The sequence below is a fragment of the Parasteatoda tepidariorum genome, chromosome 9, assembly GCF_043381705.1.
Source record: "Parasteatoda tepidariorum isolate YZ-2023 chromosome 9, CAS_Ptep_4.0, whole genome shotgun sequence".
In the NCBI taxonomy this organism is placed as follows: domain Eukaryota; kingdom Metazoa; phylum Arthropoda; class Arachnida; order Araneae; family Theridiidae; genus Parasteatoda; species Parasteatoda tepidariorum.
In genome coordinates, this window is record NC_092212.1 from 49,630,118 (window position 1) to 49,652,399 (window position 22,282).

Sequence of the window (22,282 nt, forward strand, 5' to 3'; positions counted from 1 at the left end):
TTAACACTTTACCGACCGGTAGCGGTTCGAACATACTATGCCCTTTCACCGCCCGTTCAGCTGCAGATCGTCCGAGACACCGGCTCGGTTTCGGCCTAGACTGACGCGCGGACTTCACCACTAAATATCAAAAATTACAAATATGATATAAAATGCAACGTTAAATCATCAATATACTGGTTACTGTATTAAAAAGTAGGCGTAACTATCTTTCTTTAACTAATCTTACAAAATATTTTGCTACCACTTTATTAGAACTTTTCCAGAAAGCGGAGCAGTTGGCATCCCTGCCTTCATATCGATGAAAAAATCCCGACTTTCCTCGCAGGAAAATCTAGTCGCACCCAGCTGCACGATGAAAAATCCCGACTCTTTTCGCAGGAAAATCTGGTCGCACCCAGCTGCACTCGAGAAAACGACAGCTGAATTTTTTTCAGGGCATGCTGAATTGGTGGAAAACGTAGTCACCACAGATCGGTCAAAAGTCGATTAATCGACGACCGGTCGGTATGCGCTGAGAACAAAACGTCGATTAATCGACGGCCGGTCGGTAAAGTGTTAACAGTTCTTTTTTTCCCAATCTCAATAGTGGTTGGGAAGTGAGCTGGGTGTAAATCAGTTTTATGAAAGAATATCCGTAGCCGTTGTCCGTCAAATTGTTAAACAGGGTTCTCGAGAAGCCGGTTTACATTATGTATGTGGAAGCTAGCCTTCTTTCTCCGTGTATATTTCGTGTTATAACTTTTTGTAAAGTGAAAGAGCACATTACACGAACTAGATGACATCACAAAGACGAATTACAGGTTATGACGGGATTTAATCCCGTTACCTTCCTTACAGGGCACTTGACGGACCGAAGAGACCGTTTGGCCAGAATGGTCTTACAGTGGTCGATAAAAAATAGTGCCGTTACTAGATAAAAACTACTATAATTTTAATGGTTTATTGACACAAGAAATAGAGACAGTTTTTATCTCGTCGTTCCTAAAAAGTTTAATAGGTTAACAAAAACTAAACCGTTAAATAAAAACTTTTAGAACTTATTGAGCATAACTACCTGACTCCAACATTTGATTTGCACGAATCTTTTCCTACCAGATTTTTGGCACGGCATTCATAGATACCGGAATCGTTGATACGGGGATGTGGCAATGTAAGAATACACTTATCTCCTTCCTTGAGGATTGAATACTTGACCCCAGAGGTCAGTTTATCCCTGTTGAAGTACCATTCAACATCAGGTTCGGGAATGCCTTCTACGCGGCAGGTCAATTTCATTGGTTCGTTCGTTGTGCACTAAAATGGAAAAACGGAAACAGTCATTCTCACACAGTCAATTCAGAGCCGTTTTTATTTATTTTTAAACTACTTACTTGTGTATCGCACAGTCGTTCGATGAAGTGAGGGGCCATATAAGCTGTAACTTTAACTTTTGCTCTGGAGCTTGCATCTCCTAAAATGTTTGAGACTTTGCATTCGTACACTCCTTCATGCCGAGGATTGCATCTATACACCGTTAATGCCGCCTGTAACAGAAAATTTAAAAAAATAGTAGAAATATTTCTTATTTTATTTTGAGAAAAGTTCTTTACAATCGATACTCATTAATTCAAGTGACATTTTTATTGAAACACAACATTATCAGAAAATTTGGTTTGCATCTTTTGTATAAAAATACATTTTTTTAAAAAGAAAAAACAGAGTTAGAATTTGGCAAAGAAAAAACTTAAAAGTACCATAAAGACAACCGAGAGGCTAGGTGTACTTTATTCGTTTAGCATTTATATAATAATATTTTATTCTGGCTTCAGTAAGCGATAAACGTCGATAGCCTAATTATAGGTATACTTTTACGTTAGATATTCTGAATCAAATTAGCGTAAGTTAAATGAAATATTGAGTAGTTAAATTTCAAAACATTGAAAAAGCATAGAATAATATTGGCTCATAACTTTTAATTCTTATAAGAAGTGTATTTGTCAAATCATAAAAAGCCGTATTATAAGTCATAAGTCATGGACTATTTCAAAAATAATCAAGATCAATTATCAAGAGATAAAAATTACTGTTAGAGCTGATTTTAAGAATAACGTTTTAAAAGTACAGTGGTACCATTAAAAATTAAATTAAATTGCATATAGAGTCATTAACTGAATTTAAAATTAACGACTCATATAAAGTTAGGAATCACTATAAAATTCCAGCATTACATCATTAAAGTGCTGCATCAACTTTTGGATCAAAATTCATAAGTTGGATGATCGATGCAAATCTAATCAAAGGAAAGTAATTAAAAATCAGAATAACAAAATTCAAAATTCATCTAAGTATTGACTGCTGCACATTAATTAAGAATACATTGAAAATTGTCAAAAATCGAGCATAAAAAAAGTTTTAACCGGACGTGCTAAAGACCGATAAGTAACTATTCTTTGCTGCCTAAACTTTTTTTTTAAATTTATTTTATTTCTTCAGAAAATGGGTAAATTTACCCCAGTGGGTAAAGTAATTCCTGATGGATCATGTAAGAAGCTCTCCTCTTTTTTTTCTCTACAAAAGTGACTTGAGGAGTTATACAACTTTTAACTTAGAATGAGTACGGAAATTAACAGTTTGTTGGAGTGAGAACTTTTATTTTTTCATTTTCTACTAGTTTGAACTATAATTTTACTGTTGGTACTAGTAAGAGAAAGTTAAATAAATTTATTTTTTGAGTATCAATGAACATTTAAACATTTATAACGAACAATTCCCTTCATTTAATTTATTCCGTTAACTGGAATAAATCTCATTAACTCAATTTTTTCCAGATTAATTTTATTACATTCTTTCAAGGAATCCATAAAATATTTTTTCAACTTTTTAGTATTAAAAAGTAAATTTTACTATCTTTTTTTACGTCAAAGGACTAATAAAATAGCGCAGAGTTTGGCTAGCTATTTTAAAAATAAAATAAGCAGTGGTTTACATTGTGGTGATCCATAATTACCTTCACTTTTCTTTATCTGTCAATCACAATTTTCACGAAGTGAAACTTTTGAATTGAAACTGAAACCCAGAATTGGGAACTCAAACTTAAATCTGTCTATCAAAATTCTAATCCAATAATCTAATTTCTCAAATTAAATCTAGCCAATCACTACATGTTAATGGTGTGGCTAATTTGTTTCTCTGGTGAGATCCGAACGGAACACGAACTGAACTTTCTCTGCCAAAACTCAATGCAAAAGGACGTGCAATCCTAACTCTCTATTAATCTTATTATTTTGCAGGTAGCGTATATATATATATTTGTGATGTGGTTAATAAGCGCTTAATATTTAACCTGAAAACTTTTTGATACTTCAAGTGTGCGTACACACTCAATCCCATAACATAGTGGGTACGCAAATATGACCCACTGCGTTCTGTAACTAAGCCGACACCCCAAAGAAGTAGTGGCTTTTAGTGTTTACCTACAGCTGACTGAATAAATAATTTGAACCCAAGATTGTATGGAAAATAATTTAGTTTGAGTTACCTTTTTTCCGTCAAAAGATGGTAAAATGGTGTCAGAGCATGAAATAGGCTGGCCATCTAAAAACCAATGGACGTCAGGAAGAGGGTTTCCAGATGTAGTCGCCTCCAGTTTGAAATTGTCTCCTTCTTGCACCTTCAGGTCAGTAAGTGGAGTTACAAAAGCGGGAGCTTTCTTTGACTCTCCCTCAATTTCTCTGTCTAAGAAAAAAAAAATAATTAACATAATTTCAAGCAAATGATAAATTTGTAATGAAATAAAATGCTCAACATGAATGGAAGGGATTAAATACAAAATGATTTATCTGCCACAAATTTCACGCCTCGCATTGTGCCATATTTTATACATACTATTAAGAGTCCCCAAAAATTGCCTGACGATTTGAAATATTACTTAAAAAAGCGGAAGGAGACAAAAGTACGATTGGCTTCTTACTCAGGAAACGAGACATTCATCCCAACCAAGCTTCAGAATTTGTTACAAATTTCTTCAACACATATTTTCAAATTACTATCTCTAGTAGTTCGAGTACAAAGTTAACAGACACTCGTATAAACATTTCAGTTTAAAAGGTCTAACAATTAGCAAAAGAAAAAAAACACACCGATTTATTGATTTTTAGCCAATCGGGCAAACTATTGATAATTTTGCAATTAAATTTAAAGTTTAGAGAAAATAAGTACAGTCGAACCTCGCTAACTCGAGCCTCGATTTCACGAATTTTTCGATGTATCGAAGAAAAAAAAATTCCCTTCAAATTTCCTATGCACTCTATGTTTAAAAAAACTTGATTTTTCGAATTTTTTTTTTCTAATCCCTCGATAACTTGAATATTTTTTCATAAATAGTGTAGATTTCTTTTCTGAAAATAAAAAAAATATTCCAGAAAAAAAATTAAGAATAGAAAAACGATTTTTATAATCATAACCAATTCTCAAATAAGCACTTTCGGCAGTGGACACTGTAAGGAGATTTATTGAGAGGCAGCTGAATATGTCAGAGAAGACATTTAAAGTTATAGTCAACTTAGAAAGTGTTATAGACAAACTTTCTTACACATCTCTAAAGCAAACAACAATTGAATCTTTTTAAGTGTTTTTTGAATGAATATGGAATAGTAAATAAGGTATGTAAAGAGCATTTTTCTTTATTTTACCATCGGCAACATGCGATTTTCGATAATTCGAATTTTTGGTATCTCGAATTTTTTCTCCTCTCCCTTCAAGTTCGAGATATCGAGGTTTGACTGTATCTGTTTCCTGAACTAGGACAGAAAAGCGGTTCAAATTTGAACCCTTTAATGGGCCATTTATTTCTTGTAAAGGTAAATTAAAGTACTTTTGGAATTGAAATTGATCTAAGAATAGTAATTGATATAAGAAAAAAAATTCATTTAGGTTATAAAAAATTAATCTAAATTTTAATGCCCTTTTTTTGGTGGTAAGTATATTCACCACGACCTATTAGAAACTTATTGACTTTTACTTTTCGATATTTATAAAATAAGTTTTATAAAGGTAACAAACTTCAAAAGGAATTATGTATTTTATAACTTTTATACGTTTTTTTAAACTAACAAATGGTTACTAATTTTATTCAAACGCACATAAAGAAAGCTGAAGTTATAAACAAATGGAAACCTAAATTAAAAGTGGTGAACTTTAAAAAGTGGTGGTAAGTATATTTACAACGGCCTTATAAAGAGTTAATGTAAATTTTTCTTTTTGCGTATTTCGTTTTATCTTGAGATCGAGAATTTTTTTTTAAAGCGAATTTAAATACTTTTGCACACAATTATAAAATTCGTTTATCCAAAGATAAATCCGTGCGAAAAATAACTTTAAGGAGAATTATTATTAATAATTAATTGATAAATAATAAATATTTTTAAAAATAAATATTAATAATAATAATATAATGAAAAAGAATATAATATTCCTAAAATAACTTTTAAGTATATTTATTGTTTTCCATTATTTTATTTAATAAAAATCGAAAAAATTTTGAATTGTAAGGTATGAATTTTTTTACATCATTTTAATTAATGTAATTTTACGTAGCAAAATTTTACATGGCAATTTTACATGGCAAATACAAAATTTGTACAAAATCAGTCGAATAGTTCCTAAGAAATCGAATATTAAAAATGCGACCTCTTAATTATCGATACGATTCATTATTATCAAGTTTTTCTTCAAATAATCTGAAAAATTATATTTGGAAAAAAAAATTGCTTACTGATTATAGTTAGAGGAGCTTCTGAAGTTTTTTCGCCATGTTTATTAACAGCCGTGCAAGCATATTTTCCTGCGTGGTCTGGACTAGTTTTGTCAAATATTAGAGCAACTTCTCCATTTGGAAGATGATGTTTTCGGATGCTTGGTTCATCATCAGTAACTTCGTTTCCGTCTTTGGTCCTGATATAAAACATTCTTTTAGCATTTGAGAAATATTATAGATATAGAGAAGAAAATTGTAATGGTAAAAAAAATGTCGAACTATTTTAACAGAAACTGATTCAACACTTTTAAATCTTTAAAAAAAGTGAGAATTAAAAATAGTTTTATGACATGGTGATCAGCAAAAGATTTTATAAAAAACGCAATATGAATTTATTTGTAAGTTTAATTTAGTAAGATAAGCAGACTCAAACCAAGAAGAAAAAAATTTACAAATATTGCACTAACCACTTAATTTCAGGCATTGGTTCACCAGTAACTTTGCATTCAAGTTTGGCTGGGCAATCTACAACTCCCGTTACTGAATTCAATGGTTTAATAAAAAGAGGTGGTTCTGAAAAAAAGGTCAAACTAATTTATAACAAATATTAGAACATGGCATTAAAATAGCATTTCATTTCGCAATAAATGTATTATAATGAGTCGTGGTGGCTCAGGGGATAGGGCGTTCGTCTTCAAATGAGGTAAACCGGATTCGAATCTCAGGTATGACTGGTTGATACGAATTCCGCATCTGGGTCGCACTGACCACAGTGCTGACGGATCATGTGTTAGAGTCTCCATGCCATCAGGCAAACTGTGGATGGTTTTCCTCTTTGTGTAAGGCAAATGCGGATTAGTTCCATCACAAAGCCCTCCATGAAGGAAAATTTCTTCTAATACTTGATCCAGGAGTTCCCTTTTCTTCTGGATTGGGTTCAAAATTACAAGGCTACGGAGTTGAATATTAATAGTTGTAAACCCAAAATAGGACCGGCTGTTCAACAACGGTTATAAAACAAAACTTTAAACTAAATGCCCATTAGCCCGTCTAGTACATATAGTTTGATAAAAAAAATCATCAGTTGTGATGCATTGCTTTGATCAACCCTTGTATATTTAGCCGTGGTAGCTTAGGGAATAAAGCTCTCGCCTCCCAGTGAGGGGATCCAGGTTCAAATCCAAAGGATGTCTGATTTTTGCTAATTCTGCTCCCGGCTCGCACTGACCACAGTGCTGACTGAAAATAACCTCAGTGGTAAACGTATCTTGGGTTAGAATCCCCTTGTCACCGGGACAACCTTGGAAAGTTTTTGTGATTTTCCTCTCTCTGTAACGCATAGTTACAGAGAGAGGAAAAAAAGTTTTCCACGAAGGCAAATTTCTTCCAATACTTGATCCATGAGTTCCCTTGTCTTCTAGATCGTGTTCAAAGTTACAAGGCTACGGAAGTTGAGCATTAGTAGTTGTAAACCCAAAATTGGGTCGGTCGCAAAATATAATGAAGGTATTATTATATCATTGTATGTTGAATTGACTTAAATATTATAGAGATTTCAAAACTGCCATTTCTGTAAATATGCATTAAAATGTTGCAAAATAGTGACTAACTGGTATCTGTACCTTTACTTGTGCTTTATTCACGTTGTTTTGCTTTATTCATACTATGCACAAACTATACCCTATCTTCATTTAAAAAGGTTTGTTTGATACCAAAATTCTACTTTATATAATTTCCTTGTTAGATCTGGTGAGATTTAATTGAACATACGGAAAAACTGAGCATTATCGGTTGAATTATTTTTAAATTTCAATTTTTGAGCCAGTTATTTTTCTTAGTTTGTCTGTTATTATGACTTTTTTACTACCCACATAACAGTGGTATCCAGAAAGTAACTTTCAAATGGTGGTTTAAAAAAAAATAAACAAGGTGATTCAATACATCGGATATGAACTCGTTAGGGAAGTAGGGTAAATTATAAAGAATGAGAATTGCATAACAACCAACCAAAGAATAGAAGTTTCATCGTATGGAGCTTTTCCAAATTATTAACTTATCATTCGTGTACCTTTCAATAGGTACTTTTAATTACCTTAATTATCTAAATTTTTTGCTTTTTTATAATTTTTGTTTAAAAATGTATTCAAATATCTTCCGAAATCACTGCTAAAAAGTCATTATCGAAATAGTAATTTAATGATTTGGCTGTTAATTTGACTAGCTTGGAGGCTTCCACGAAGTATTTAACTATTCCTTTTACCAAATACAAAAATAAGAAGTATTAGAACTAGCTTAAAGTTTGTGTTACAGTATACTATGTGGTAGAACACAAATTAGAATGCAAATCTTTGTAAACAATACTTAAAAATAAAAATAATATACTTACGAATCACTTCAACTTTAGCAGAACTTCTTGTTTCACCACCTATGTTTGAAACCAGAAGAGTGTATTTTCCCTCATCTTCAGGTTTTATATTCAAAATTTCAAGTGACACAGTTCCATCAGGTTCTTGGTGCATTAGAATCCTGTCACTTGGTTCGAGTGGAGATCCGTCTTTCAACCTAGGAGCACATAATAAAATTTAGTTTAGATATTTCTCAAAATTTACTGTTTCAGTTCATTATAGAGTGACTGCTTACGAATTATCTTTCAAAATGAAGAATTATCAATTCAAGAATTATCTTTTAAAATCAAGAATTTACCATGAACAGTGAAACTGATTATAAAAATAATTAAGAGTGAGTTAAGAGAATTTTTTATCTATAGAAGAGTTTACTGCAAAATAATGATAAGTAATAATTTTTTTTTCAATTTTCTTCGGAAAAAAAATCATTGACAAAAAGTTCTTCATTTTTTACGAAGCACAAATTTAAAAATTTACAGAAGAAATATATAATTTATGTTCAATATTTTTGCATGCAATATTTTAAATCTAAAATAATACATTAAATGGGAAATTGCACAGATGCTTGTATAAAATGAAAAATTGGTTAACATTTTCTTTTATTTTTATGCCTTATCACCTTTCTCACAATAATTGTTGATTTAGAAAAATAAATACTAAATTGTTAACTGACTGTGCGAAGTGAAGAAGGAGATTAAAACGAAAATGTAAAATAAATTTATATTTTTTAAAAAATATTTTAATGAAGCAATTGAGTGAGTTATTCTAGTAAAAATATTATGCTTTATTTTTTACGGCAGTAGTCACTCTACAGTATTGATAAAGTAGTCAATATTTGAAAACTACGCAACACAGTAGATATATGTTCTTTGAGTATTAACTTACCATTTTACTTCCGGTTTGGGTTCTCCATCAATTTTAGCAGTTAATTTTCCAGATTCTCCTTGAGTAAAAGAGGCAGGTTTTAAGGAATCAACAATTTCTGGCAATCTGAATCCATCTCCTACCATCCAAAATAAAATGATTGGAATTAAAAACGATTGCTTAGTTCATAATATGCAGGAATGTTTAAAAAATATAGTTTTCTTCTTGCTTCAATAGACTTAAAAATCAAACATGTTACGAACTTTATTTAGACAACGAGAAATGAAACTTCAGCACATCACTAGACTATTATTTTTATTATATCATCTTTATTAATATTTTTATTACATCATACTATTCGTCAAATGAATATTTAAGATTTTCTTGTAATTAATCGAAAGGCTTATCAGCGTGCAGGCAAAATTTAAAAAAGCTGGTTGTAAGATTTTGAAAATGTATTTCAAAGATCATGACTTTACCTTTCGAATTTAAAAAAAAAAAACAATTTCTGCTCAAGGAATTTTAAATCAGAAATGAAAAATAGTGAATATCCTTGATATATTTCAATATCCTTGTAGAACTTTACTATTTCAATTTTTTATTATAATGAGTCAACTATATACCAGAGAAGACAACTGCTCCGCTTTCTGCGAAAGTTTCAATAAATTGGTAGCGAACTAAATAATACAACTTGTAGAATAAGAATAATTACGTCCACGATTTAAAAGAGTAACAGCAAGATAAATGTTATCAGGCAGTTATAAAGATTTGGTTTACGTTCCTCAGGCCGATGAGATCCTTTACTCATTCATCATGAAATCCGGGAAAGTAAAAACTTTGAAGGGAACTGAGATTGGGGAGAAGTGAGCACATTGCTCATTAAAGCCCAGAGGACAAAACAGGAGATCTGGAAAAGCACAAGATCTTCATAGGAAAAGGAGTTGTGAGTCGTCAACAATCATGAAGTCTGCTGTACCTAACTTGAAGAAAACATCTAGATGTTTTGATTATTACTTTTCTCAACGAGGCAGTTAATATCACTAGACACCGTTACAAAATTAAACCTATCGCCGTCAGCAAAACTTTGCTTTACAGGTGACCCCTACTTCTGATAGCTGCTACGAACAAACGGGATCGCAAATGTCAGCAAACAGTTTGATAGCAAGCCTTACCGAACACGGTCACAGAAATCACGTTCTTCGAACTTTCCGCAACCACAATTGTTTACTGCCAGCTTGCAAAGTGTGTTCAGTTTGCCCTGCACGAAAACATTTTGAATTTTTGTCATGAAAACGTTGATCAGTTTACGATTCGCAGATGTCCTGCATTCCATAATACTTGCTTCCTAAAGACACAAAGGAGGAGGAAATCATAATGGTAAGAAACTCGACTGGTACCCAGAACATCATCGGTGGGAAGGTGGAAGTACCCGGAACACATCCTCCATCATCAGCGGGAAGTACCCGGAATACATCCTCCATCATCAGTGGAAAGGTGGAAGGACCCGGAACCCATCCTCTATCATCAGCGGGAAGGACCAGGAACACGTCCTCCATCATCAGCGGGAAGTTGAAAGGACCCGAAACACATCCTCCATCATCAGTGGGAAGGTAGAAGTACCCGGAATACATCCTCCATCATCAGCGGGAAGGTGGTGGTACCAGGAACAAATCATTCATCATCCGCAGGAAGGTGGCTCGAATCCCCTGCTGGGCCTCACGACAGATACAATGAAGATGCATTTCATATGATACTTTGATTTTTTGTTATGAAGTGGTGGGAAGATTACTTAAAATGAAAAATACTAAACTGAAAACAACTCAAATTTCTTTACCATTAGAAAATACTTTCTTACAAAGAGCAGAAACTTGACATCTCTGATATATATTTTTCGCAGGTGATTGAAAAAATCCAACGTCACAATGCTATGTTTGCGGCTAATTGAAGAGGTACCACATGCACCTACATCTGTAAGAAGTGGTAACTAATAAAATGGAAATCTATTAAAATGGAAATCTATTAAAAAGAGATTAAGTTAGCAATTTTTCCCGGCACATTTCTTTCAGTTTACTTTTGAAAGTGAATACAAAAAGAAACTAGCGATGGTTCGACGAAGGCTACCCTTTTAGATGATGGTGAAAATAGTGCAAAAATGTTGCTTGTACTGATAGTACAGTAGGTGAAGATCTTGATTACCTATTACTAATTATCAGAAGACAATTGCATACTTGCCATCTTTTACGCCATTCATAAAAATAAATTTAGTTTTTGACACTTCTTACAATTTTAGACGCACGTGGTATCCATGCAATTGCAGAAGTTTCTACCATTTTCTAATCAGCCTGACAATTTACAGGCTTATTGCAACGAGCCCATTTTTATTTACATCTTCGTTTCGAACTGATCTGGTTTGGTTTCATAATCTAATACATAGGTGCAACTACTAGATACTTCTCTACTCGTAAATCAGAGAGCGTTACTTCTAACGGACCTGGTCCAGTCATAGTTTGCAAAGATAGAATAAACGGTCGTCAAAAGCATTATTATTTTTTTGATAGAAGAAACGCTTTTAGCTCATTTTCTAAAAGAGGGTGCAATGCTGAAGCAGTAAATTTAAAATTATAGAGTCGCGGTTGTTCAGGGGGAAGATCACTCGCTTTCCAATAAGGTGACCCAGGTTCGTATCCCACGATGGCTGGTTGATATTAATTCCGTTCTCACCTCGTATTACCCACAGTGATAACGTAAAAATAGCCTCGGTGGTAGACAAATTATTGGTTAGGCGTCAGGCTAACAGTGAGAGGTTTTCGTGTTGGACATTTACACTTAAATGTATACGTTAGATTTTAATAAATTAGAATCAAAAGGATTTTATTCTTCACTGTATACTAATATTTAAACAGATATACAAAACGTCCGCTAAGAAAATGGTAATGCTAAGTTCTAATAATCAGTAAATAAATTTTCTTTAGATTCTAAAATATGTTGATTTATGGATAAAAGCCTAACCACATTTTTTTATAAACGAAATTTAATACCACTGCAATATTTGATTAGGAGTGTATTTCAGAAAACCGACTTTTTTGCTACATTTAATTGCAATATTATTTTATGTTAGAACCGTCGTTGCACAGCAGACTCAATTTTTTGAGTTTACGACAACTTATGTTCAACTCTGTAGCCTTGTAATTTTGATCCCGATTCAGAAGACAAGGGAACTCCTGGATCAAGCATTGGGAGAAATTTGCCTTCGTGAAGGACTTTTATAACCCGCATACTGGAACTAACCCGCATTTACGTTACATGAAAGGGAAAACCACGAAAACCTCTCACGGTTAGCCTGACGCCAAGAGGACTCTAAAACATGATCCATCTACCACTGAGGATATTTTACGTCAGTACTGTGTTCGGTTCAAGCTGGATGCGGAATTCATATCGACCAGAAATGGATTCGAACCCAGTTCACCTCATTGAAATGCGAACGCTCTATCCCCTGAGCCATCATGGCTCATTTAATTGTAATTTACCGTATTCAGCGTTGCACCCTATTTTAGAAAATAAATTGAAAGTATCAGGCGTTCAAAGAAGAAACTACCATAGTGAGTACTGCCTACGCATTGTCCTAAAGTATGAAAGTAAAGCCATGTTCGTTATAGTCTATAGGCGTAGCTCAAAAACGTTAGGAATTTATTTGAAAACCTGCTTTTAGTTAATTTTTTAACCCTTTAATGGGCCATTTATTTCTAGTAAAGGTAAATTAAAGTATTTTTGGAATTGAAATTGATATAAGAATACTAATTGATATAAGAAAAAAAATTCATTTAGCTTATAAAAAATTTATCTAAATTTTAATGCCATTTTTTTGGTGGTAAGTATTTTTACCACGAACTGTTAGGAACTTATTGACTTTTATTTTTCGATATTTATTAAATAAACTTTATGAAGGCTACAATCTTGAAAAGGAATTATGTATTTTATAACTTTTATACGTTTTCTTAAACAAACAAATGGCTACTAATTTTATTCAAACACACTTAAAGAAAGCTGAAGAACAATGTAAAAACCTAAATTAAAAGTGGTAAAAAAGTTCCCCATGGACTTTAAAAAGTGGTCGTAAGTATACTTTCCTCTGCCTTAGAAAGGGTTAAAACAATGGCATCGCTTAACCGGTTAACGCCCAGCGTCATATATTTAGGACAGTTCCTTTTTTCAAAGACATTCATTGTGGTGGGAAACTTTTTTCAGCATTTTCATATATCTGGGTGAATTAAAAGATTCTCAGATACCACAATGATTTAGTTATTTCTGATTAGATCTAGAATTATAAGGAACAAGTACTTTTTGATCTATCAAAGACTTTTTGAATGCCATAACAGTGGAAAAACCAATTAATTTCGATAATATATTAAACCACTTTTTCCATATATAAATTCGGGACAAAACGGGTTAATCGGTTACAAATCTACCACTTTTTTATTAGATTCCATTGCAAAAAAAATGAAAATTATTTGCAAGTATTTAATTACCTACAACAGCCACCATTGCGGAACTTCTAGTTTTTCCTTCATCGTTAGTTGCGATGACAACATATTTACCAGAATCTTCTGGAGTTGCACCTTCAATGATGAGCGCAACTGCACCATTTGGCTGTTCCAATATTTGTATTCGGTCTCCCTTTAGTACGTCGTCGCCATCTTTCATCCTTACAATTTGGAACAAAAAGTTTATAAGCAAATAATACAGTTTTAGAACACAAAAGCAATATCTATCTATTCTATTTCCATGTAAGAAAATTAGCAATAAATTTAAAGTTCTTGTGTAGTAATTGAATGATTGCACGCGTCTTTTATTTTTTCATTAAACACTTGAACGTTCATGTCCATTTTGAATTATAGATAAGCTAATTTGAATGTATAGCTTTTCAATAATATTTATTTAAAAAAAAGTTGTTTCTGTCTGCAATAGCTCTATATCTTACTTCACGGGGTAATAAATCTACTAAATTGAATTTATTAAACTAAGAATCACAATTGATAAGCTACCACTTTAAAATACTTATTTGCTGTCCGGAGCAAGTTGACATCTCTGGGTAATATTGTCATTCATAGTATATCTCCTATTGTCGAAAACTATGAGTAAAAATAAACTAAAGTTGCACTTAAAGTAAAAATTAAGAAGCTACTTTTCCACCACAATTTTTTTTTAAAAACTTTACTGCTTAACAATTTTGTTTCGTCTTGTAATAATGAATGTGTAACACAGCAATGCCATTCTATCGAAATTTTCAGGTAATTTTCTTGAGGGATAAATAAAAAAAATATTCTATCCTTTTACTCTAATCCCTTCCGTCTCATAGTCGCATTCTTTCGTTGGTTTTATAAGCGTTTAAAGAAAAAAAGTATGTTTTTTTTTAATAAATTATAAAAACATAAACATTTAAAAAAATATTGATGCTGTCTTAGGTGCTCATGAAATTTAAAAAAAGAATTTTGCTAACAATTATCGATAAAATTGTTAAATTATGACCTCTCGGTGACCTTCCAAAATACTCTAAAATTAATGGAAAATATGAATTCCGAATCACAGAGGAACCTTTTAGCATTACTGAAAATAAACGACTAATTCATGCTAACGGTGTTTGAAGAGTAGACATTCTACAATCCATATTTTAGTGTTTCTGTCATAGTTTTGTTTACGCCTGTTTATTTTCGAACAATGTTTCATGAGTTTTAAATTTTGGCTATGTCTTGAGTATGTTCTTATTTATAGTGTGTTACTGTCTCAATATAAGCCAGACAAACACTATAACAACCAAACAAGTCATGATTTTCAATTTTTGAAGTTTATATGATTAAAATAGATAACACGGGCAATGATTTAATGTCCATCGTATTTTAGTTCATATCCGTGTAATTCCTATCAATATTTCGTTATTTTTAAATTTATTTTGACTATATCCAGAGTATGTTCTTATTTACGGTTTATCATTGTCTCAAAATAAAATAAGGCACACAATAAGTATAAAAAAACCTAACAAGTTGTAATTTTCGTTTTTCAAATTTATATGATAAAAAAAGCTTAAATGGCAACAATTTAATGTCTCTGTCCCATTTTCATTCACTTCAGTTTTCTTCGTGATTTTTAAATTTATTTTGACTATATCCAGAGTATGTTCTAATTTACGGTTTATCATTGTCTCAAAATGAAATAAGGCACACGAATAGTATAAAAAAACCTAACAAATTGTAATTTTTGTTTTTCAAGTTTATATGATAAAAATAGCTTAAATGGCAACAATTTAATGTCTATGTCCCATTTTCATTCACTTCAGTTTTCTTCCGATCAGTTTTCTTCGTGATTTATAAATTTATTTTGACTATATCCAGATTATGTTCTAATTTACGGTTTATCATTGTCTCAAAATAAAATAAGGCATACAATTAGTTTCAAAGAAACCTAACAAGTTGTAATTTTTTTTCTTCAAGTTTATATGATAAAAATAGCTTAAATGGCAACAATTTAATGTCTATGTCCCATTTTCGTTCACTTCAGCTTTCTTCCGATCGAGAATGCTTCCTGATTTTTAAATTTATTTTGAGTATATCTAGAGTATGCTTTTGTTTACGGTTTATTACTGTCTCAATATAAGGCAACCAAGTATCAGACGAAACAAGTCGAGCTTATTAATTTTTAAAGAAGTTTATGTGGTTAAAACAGGTTACACGGCTATAACTTGATATCATTTGTGTTTCGAATGCTAAGAGTTAAGTATTAGCAATCAATANAATCCATATTTTAGTGTTTCTGTCATAGTTTTGTTTACACCTCATGTTTATTCATTACATTTTGTTTACACCTCGATTAATTCATGATGACGGTTTTTGAAGGGTAGACAATCCATATTTTAGTGTTTCTGTCATAGTTTTGTTTACACCTCATGTTTATTCATTACATTTTGTTTACACCTCGATTAATTCATGATGAAGGTTTTTGAAGGGTAGACATTCTACAATCCACATTTTAGTGTTTCTGTTTGTTTACACCTGTTTATTTTCGAACAATGTCTCATGAGTTTTAAATTTTGACTATGTCTTGAGTATGTACTTATATATAGTGTGTTACTGTCTCAAAATAAGCCAGACAAATAGTATAAAAACCAAACAAGTTTTGATTTTCACTTTTTGATGTTTATATGATTAAAATAGATAATACGGCAATGATTTAATTTCCATCGTATTTTAGTTCACTTCTGTGTAATTACTATCAATATTTCGTGATTTTTAAATTTATTTTGACTATATCCAGAGCATGTTCTAATTTACGGTTTATCATTGTCTCAAAATAAAATAAGGCACACAAATAGTATAAAAAAACCTAACAAGTTGTAATTTTTGTTTTTCAAGTTTATATGATAAAAATTAGCTTAAATGGCAACAATTTAATGTCTATGTCCCATTTTCGTTCACTTCACCTTTCTTCCGATCGTGAATGCTTCGTGATTTTTAAATTTAGTTTGAGTATATCTGGAGTATGCTTTTATTTACGGTTTATCATTGTCTTAAAATAAAATAAGGCATACAATTAGTATAAAAAATCCTAACAAGTTTCAATTTTTGTTTTTCAAGTTTATATGATAAAAAAAGCTTAAATGGCAACAATTTAATGTCTATGTCCCATTTTCATTCACTTCAGTTTTCTTCTGATCAGTTTTCTTCGTGATTTTTAAATTTATTTTGACTATATCCAGAGTATTGTCTAGTTTACGGTTTATCATTGTCTCAAAATAAAATAAGGCACACAATTAGTATAAAAAACCTAACAAGTTGTAATTTTTGTTTTTCAAGTTTATATGATTAAAATAGCCTAAATGGCAACAATTTAACGTTTATGTCCCATTTTCGTTCACTTCAGCTTTCTTCCGATCGTAAATGCTTCGTGATTTTTAAATTTATTTTGAGTATATCTTGAGCATGCTTTTATTTACGGTTTATTACTGTTTCAATATAAGCCGGACAAGTATCAGACGAAACTAGTCGTGTTTTTTAATTTTTTTAAACAAGTTTATGTGGTTAGAACAGGTTACACGGCTATAATTTTATATCAAATGCGTTTCGAATGCTATGAGTTAAGTATTAACAATCAATATTTATGGTCTTAAACGAAACACTATGACCTATTACTTCTCTTGGAGCAAATGAATTCTAGTAAAAAAAGTTAAAGATTATAAATATAACAATACCATTTAATAGCACATCCAGAATTTGGAGGCAGTTCCGCCTTCAGGTGTATTGTATGTCCTTCAGATACTTTTAAAGGTTCCAAACCTTTGACGAAATATGGTTTGTTTCCAGACAAACCTGGCATACCAGGCATCACTAGAAAAGTAATTAAATATCATTACATTGTTAATATGAATAAAAGTGTATTTAATTGCAAGTGCTCCTCAAACAAACCCTATATACCAGGCATCACTAGAAAAATAATTAATTCTCATTGTTCCTCAAACAAACCCGGTAAACGGTTGGGGCACATGGCAAGATACTGTCAAGTTGATGAAAACTGCTCTAGTTGTAGTGGCACAGGGAACTATACGAATGAATGCGAAAAGAAAATGTGTTTCAACTGCCATGAAACAAACATTAAGTTTGGCTCATTGCTGAGAACTGACCATAGCGTCCTGGGTTAGACCTGTGTCTCCAATTAACGGGCGGTTATAAGATATATATGCATACCTGCCAACTTTCACTCTTTCCGAGAATGGATTTTCAGAGTGGTTGTAAAACAATAAACGAAAAACAATCTGACTCAAAAATATATTTATATTTAGTTCCCGTTGAAATTCGCTTGAGCAAGGATTATTATGCTTTGATATATTTATTGTAATTATTTATATGTAGTGGTGGTCAAACTCATTTATAATTATCATTATAATTCAAAAAGTTGATTGGAATAAGGTGAGTACTGCTACCACTTTAAATATGAAAATAAAATCTTCCGGAAAATCCTGAAGAGTTGTCAGGTATGCATATATACCTTATAACAACCCGTTAGATATGTATATAATATATAGATATTATATATATATCCAACGAAGAACCAGATATTGGGACTAAAAACTGTCCGACCTTCGAGTACATTGTAAGCCATTACAGTACCTTTCAATCTGCCGTAAACATAACTTTTTTTGCCTCATGGTAATTTAATTTGTTGCTAAAATTTGTTCTTCTACCTTAACTATTGCAAACGAAATTTGTTCTATTGTTTGCAATTGTTGGTTCAAAGGTCTACCAGCTGGAGGGCTGCTCTCGGATCTTGGGGTGTATGCTGTCTCTCTTCTGTGCAGGGAAGTTGGCGTGCAAGTGTACAGGTAAGTTGGCACTGTCACGCTGTGGGATTTGTATTGAAGCTATTTACGTCCTCCTCTGTTCTCGACGCGCCTTGTGTTGCTTTTTGTCGCGTGTGACTCGGGCCTTGTGCATTTGGTCCAATTATTGCGTGGTCTCTTATGCTGCGTGGTGTTGCTTCTCGGCGGAGGGGCATCAAAACCTCGGCGTATTGGCCCCATGGGCCTGGGTCGCTTTAATTATTAAACTTACAGCTAGTTTCAGCGAAATAATTGAATGTAAGAAATGAATCTGATTGGTTATATGTTCTATTAAAAATGAGAGCTAGCAAGAATTTCACACATGCGTTATCTGTGAATTTCTGTGATACAAACTACGAATTTCTTTACTTATTTTTGTAAAAAATGCTCGCTAACGTGTTAATCGTCAAAGTGTCGTTGATGGTTCTGCAACAAAGGCATTTTGATGTGTGCTTTTCAGTGAAAGATTAAAAAGTGGAGGTTCACAAAACACTTGCTGTTTCCTCTATTTATCTACACAATTTGAAGAGTTTTTAGTTTTAATCATGATTGCTCAATGACTTTACTTACTGTTCACCACCGCTTCACTTTTTATTTCGACGTTACCGTCCGAAACAACTACAGCGTATCTCCCCCTGTCTGATGGAGTCATGTTAGCAATGCACAGTTTAAGTGATCCTGAGGAATCTTGTCCGATTTCTATTCTCTCTGAAGGTGGAATTTCTTTACCATCTTTTAACCTGAAGCAAGAAATTCTTTTTTTTTATACAATACATTCAAGAAAAAAAAAGTCGCCATACTTTTATTGACTCACAGCTGATAACTAAGAAAATATGTAAATGTAATTTAAAGAAAAAACGGTCCTAAAAAGAGCAAATGTTGGTAGTTACGGTACTAAACTTCCTCTATTTAGTTGATAGCAGTCAATTTTTATGAATGATAAATTTAAGTACGAAAAAGATAAATAATTACTCCCTCCGTCAAACATTAGTTGCACAGTTGAATATTTTTGTAGTGATTATGGATACTAATGATTTTATGATTTCATTTAAACATTTTTCGGAGGTTTCAGGGTGCTATGCTATCAATCAGCAACATTTATTACCAAGCATTCCCATCTTGAATCAGAACCAAAGTAGACCAAATACACTATTGGTGATTAAAATTGCTACACCATGAAGGAATGCAAATAACAAAATGAAATTTATTGGGCACATACATTATAGTTGGAAGAACAAGTGATTAAATTTCCAGGATATATCCTGAGGAATCAGTACTCAGAGCATTCTCCCCTGGCAGCAATAACAGCAGTTATTCTCCTGGGTATCGGGTCGAACAGAGATTGGATAGCAAGGACGGGTACAGCATTCCATGCAGTTCAACATTATGCCACAATTCATCGACCATAGTGACTGACGAGTGGTGGCGTGCCAGTCGTTCGGCAACCATTGACCAGACGTTTCCAATTGGTGACCGATCAGAAGAACGAGCTGGCCAGCGCAACAGGCGAACATGTTCTGTGTCAAGGAAGGTCAGGACAATGCGGGCAACATGCGGTCGTGCATTGTCCTGCTTAAAACTAGCGTTCTGGAGGCCTCAAAGATAAGGCAGAGCAACTGGCCCTAACTCATCATAAATGTAACGGCTACTGTTCAAAGTGCCGCCAATGCGAACAAGAGGTGATCGTCTTGCGTGATCGATTGCAAGACAAGAGGTGACTTGTCTTGCAAATGACCCCATCTGTTGACTCAGGGTTCGTGACGTAGCTGTACGATCCCTTAAGGCCACGTGGATAACATATCTGTCTTCTCGGCTGTTAGTGATGGAGGGCCGCTGAGATCTTGCTCTGCGTTCCATATGACCGTCATAAACCCATCGATTTTATATTCTGCCAACGTTCATGGGATCTCGACCAACGCGAGCAGCAATACTTCGGTATGATAAACCGCAATCTCGGTAGGCCACAATTCGACCTTGATCAAATTCAGACACGTGCTGGTGGGCATTTCTTATTCTTATACGAGAAATAACAAAAACTTTTTTACCCAAGAACAACACTCAAATTCAATTTCTGTATGGGAAACTTGCTATCAAATCTCTTCTTTTATACACATTGTAGGTTTCGCTACCGCCACCTGCTTTGCATAAATTCGCTGATAAGCTAATCATTTGCATACCACAACATGCCTTATCGGTTTAGCAAATTTCACGTTCGTGGTGTGTAACCTTCCTGGTGTAGCAATTTTAATGGCCAGTAGTGTATATCCAAATCAGTACAAAGCATTTGGTTACAAAAATTTAGAACTCGCATGCTCTCTTTTGTAAGCACTATTTTGTAAGGAATCTTCCACCAGTAATTGTATAAAATTATCTTCTTATTAAAGAATCGTGAATACAATAGTAACATAATCTTAATGGTGTCGATCTATTGAACTCTATCGGGAGTTACTCATGATTCCTCCTACTCGAAATGTAGCAACAAATTTGGAGCAATTTCAAGGACATAACAAGCCCTTATTAATCAATGCCTCAAAAAGCAATGCTTATTAAAAAACACCTAGAAGAAAAAAGTGGTAGTATATATTTGTTTTTATAACCAAGTGGATAATTAAAACAAATGTATACCATGTCTGATAGTATATGTTGTTATGGTGTAATGTACGTATTGTAATGGTAATGGCTATAAATGGTAGTATATATTTGTTTTTATAACCAAGCGGGTTATTAAAATAAATATATACTACTTATCATTATATTACTGTTACCTATCACTAGCTTTAAAAAAGTACTGCAAGCTTGTACGATTGTGCGGGTTAGATATTAACCCAATGTGTGCGTATAGTTATAATATATTAATTTTAAATCAAGTTTAGACTGAGTAAAAATATTCTACTCCTAGCTACCATATTAATATTAAAGATATATTAGCTCCTTCATCCCAAATAATTCGATCTTAAATTTAATAATGTATTCTAGTGCGCATGTAATATGTTTAATTTCATATATTAACGCTCACAATAAAATAGCTTTCTTAGCACTGTTTACGTTTTGAGTGATTTATAATAGAAAAATAAATGCTTCTAAACTGTATCAGGTTTTAAAGTTAATAAAATCGCTTAATATTTCCAAATATATTATATAAACCACGATACAGCCACCCCATAGACTGCTGAACTCAAACTGTCTCTTATTTTAACTTTTTATACTATTTCATGATGTATGGGATATGGGCCGGGTGCCCAATTTTTTATAAATAAAGAAAAGAAAGAAATAAACCACGATAGATTACAATATCGTGGATACGATACTATAATACGTGGATAGGATATAATACGATCCAAGATTATCCATATATCAAATAAATTATAAAATCCTAGTATATTTATGATAAATACGCTTAATGTTTCCAAATAAATAATCACTGGTTTTGTATTTTTAGTTTTAAAGTGAAAGCTAAATAAAATGAAATTCGTAAACATTTGGCAACACTTTTTAAATTTTTTAAGGACCGGACGATTCTTTTTAATCGGTTAAATTTGTAATTTATAAGGTGACATTCCGATAAATCCAAAATGTTAACAAATATTATTTTTTTAACTTTTTCTGTCATTGATCTTTATTTCTACTCTTAGATCATTGACAGAAGAAAAAAAATTAATTCTATTTCTTACCATTTAACTGATATAGGTTTAGGATCAGTAGTAACTTTTGCCTCTAAAGTACATGGTTTTCCTTCCGGTGCTAATTGAGGCATTAAATTTTGAAGAAATTCAAATATTTTCGTCGGCTTCTTGTCTTTGTCTGCATCACTTTTTGTTGTTGGAGCAACTGTTAAGTAAAAATAGGATAAAATTAATCTCTACGTATAAAAAATGGGAACTATATCTGCCTGTTTGCCTATATATATATATA

At 32.5% G+C, this 22,282-nt stretch overlaps 1 protein-coding gene across 1 annotated transcript in view; it reads right to left on the minus strand.

Moving 5' to 3' along the window:
• LOC107440440 (obscurin) overlaps positions 1-22,282 on the minus strand; it is a 285,805-nt gene that overhangs the window by 71,101 nt on the left and 192,422 nt on the right. Inside the window, exons 57-67 of the mRNA XM_071185809.1 lie at positions 22,042-22,198; positions 18,941-19,110; positions 17,246-17,381; positions 13,533-13,708; positions 9,028-9,145; positions 8,124-8,299; positions 6,205-6,310; positions 5,756-5,934; positions 3,521-3,717; positions 1,374-1,526; positions 1,063-1,296 (exon numbers count right to left, since the gene is read on the minus strand). Coding sequence (XP_071041910.1) covers positions 1,063-1,296; positions 1,374-1,526; positions 3,521-3,717; positions 5,756-5,934; positions 6,205-6,310; positions 8,124-8,299; positions 9,028-9,145; positions 13,533-13,708; positions 17,246-17,381; positions 18,941-19,110; positions 22,042-22,198 — 1,802 coding nt within the window. The remainder of the gene's footprint in view (positions 1-1,062; positions 1,297-1,373; positions 1,527-3,520; positions 3,718-5,755; positions 5,935-6,204; positions 6,311-8,123; positions 8,300-9,027; positions 9,146-13,532; positions 13,709-17,245; positions 17,382-18,940; positions 19,111-22,041; positions 22,199-22,282) is intronic.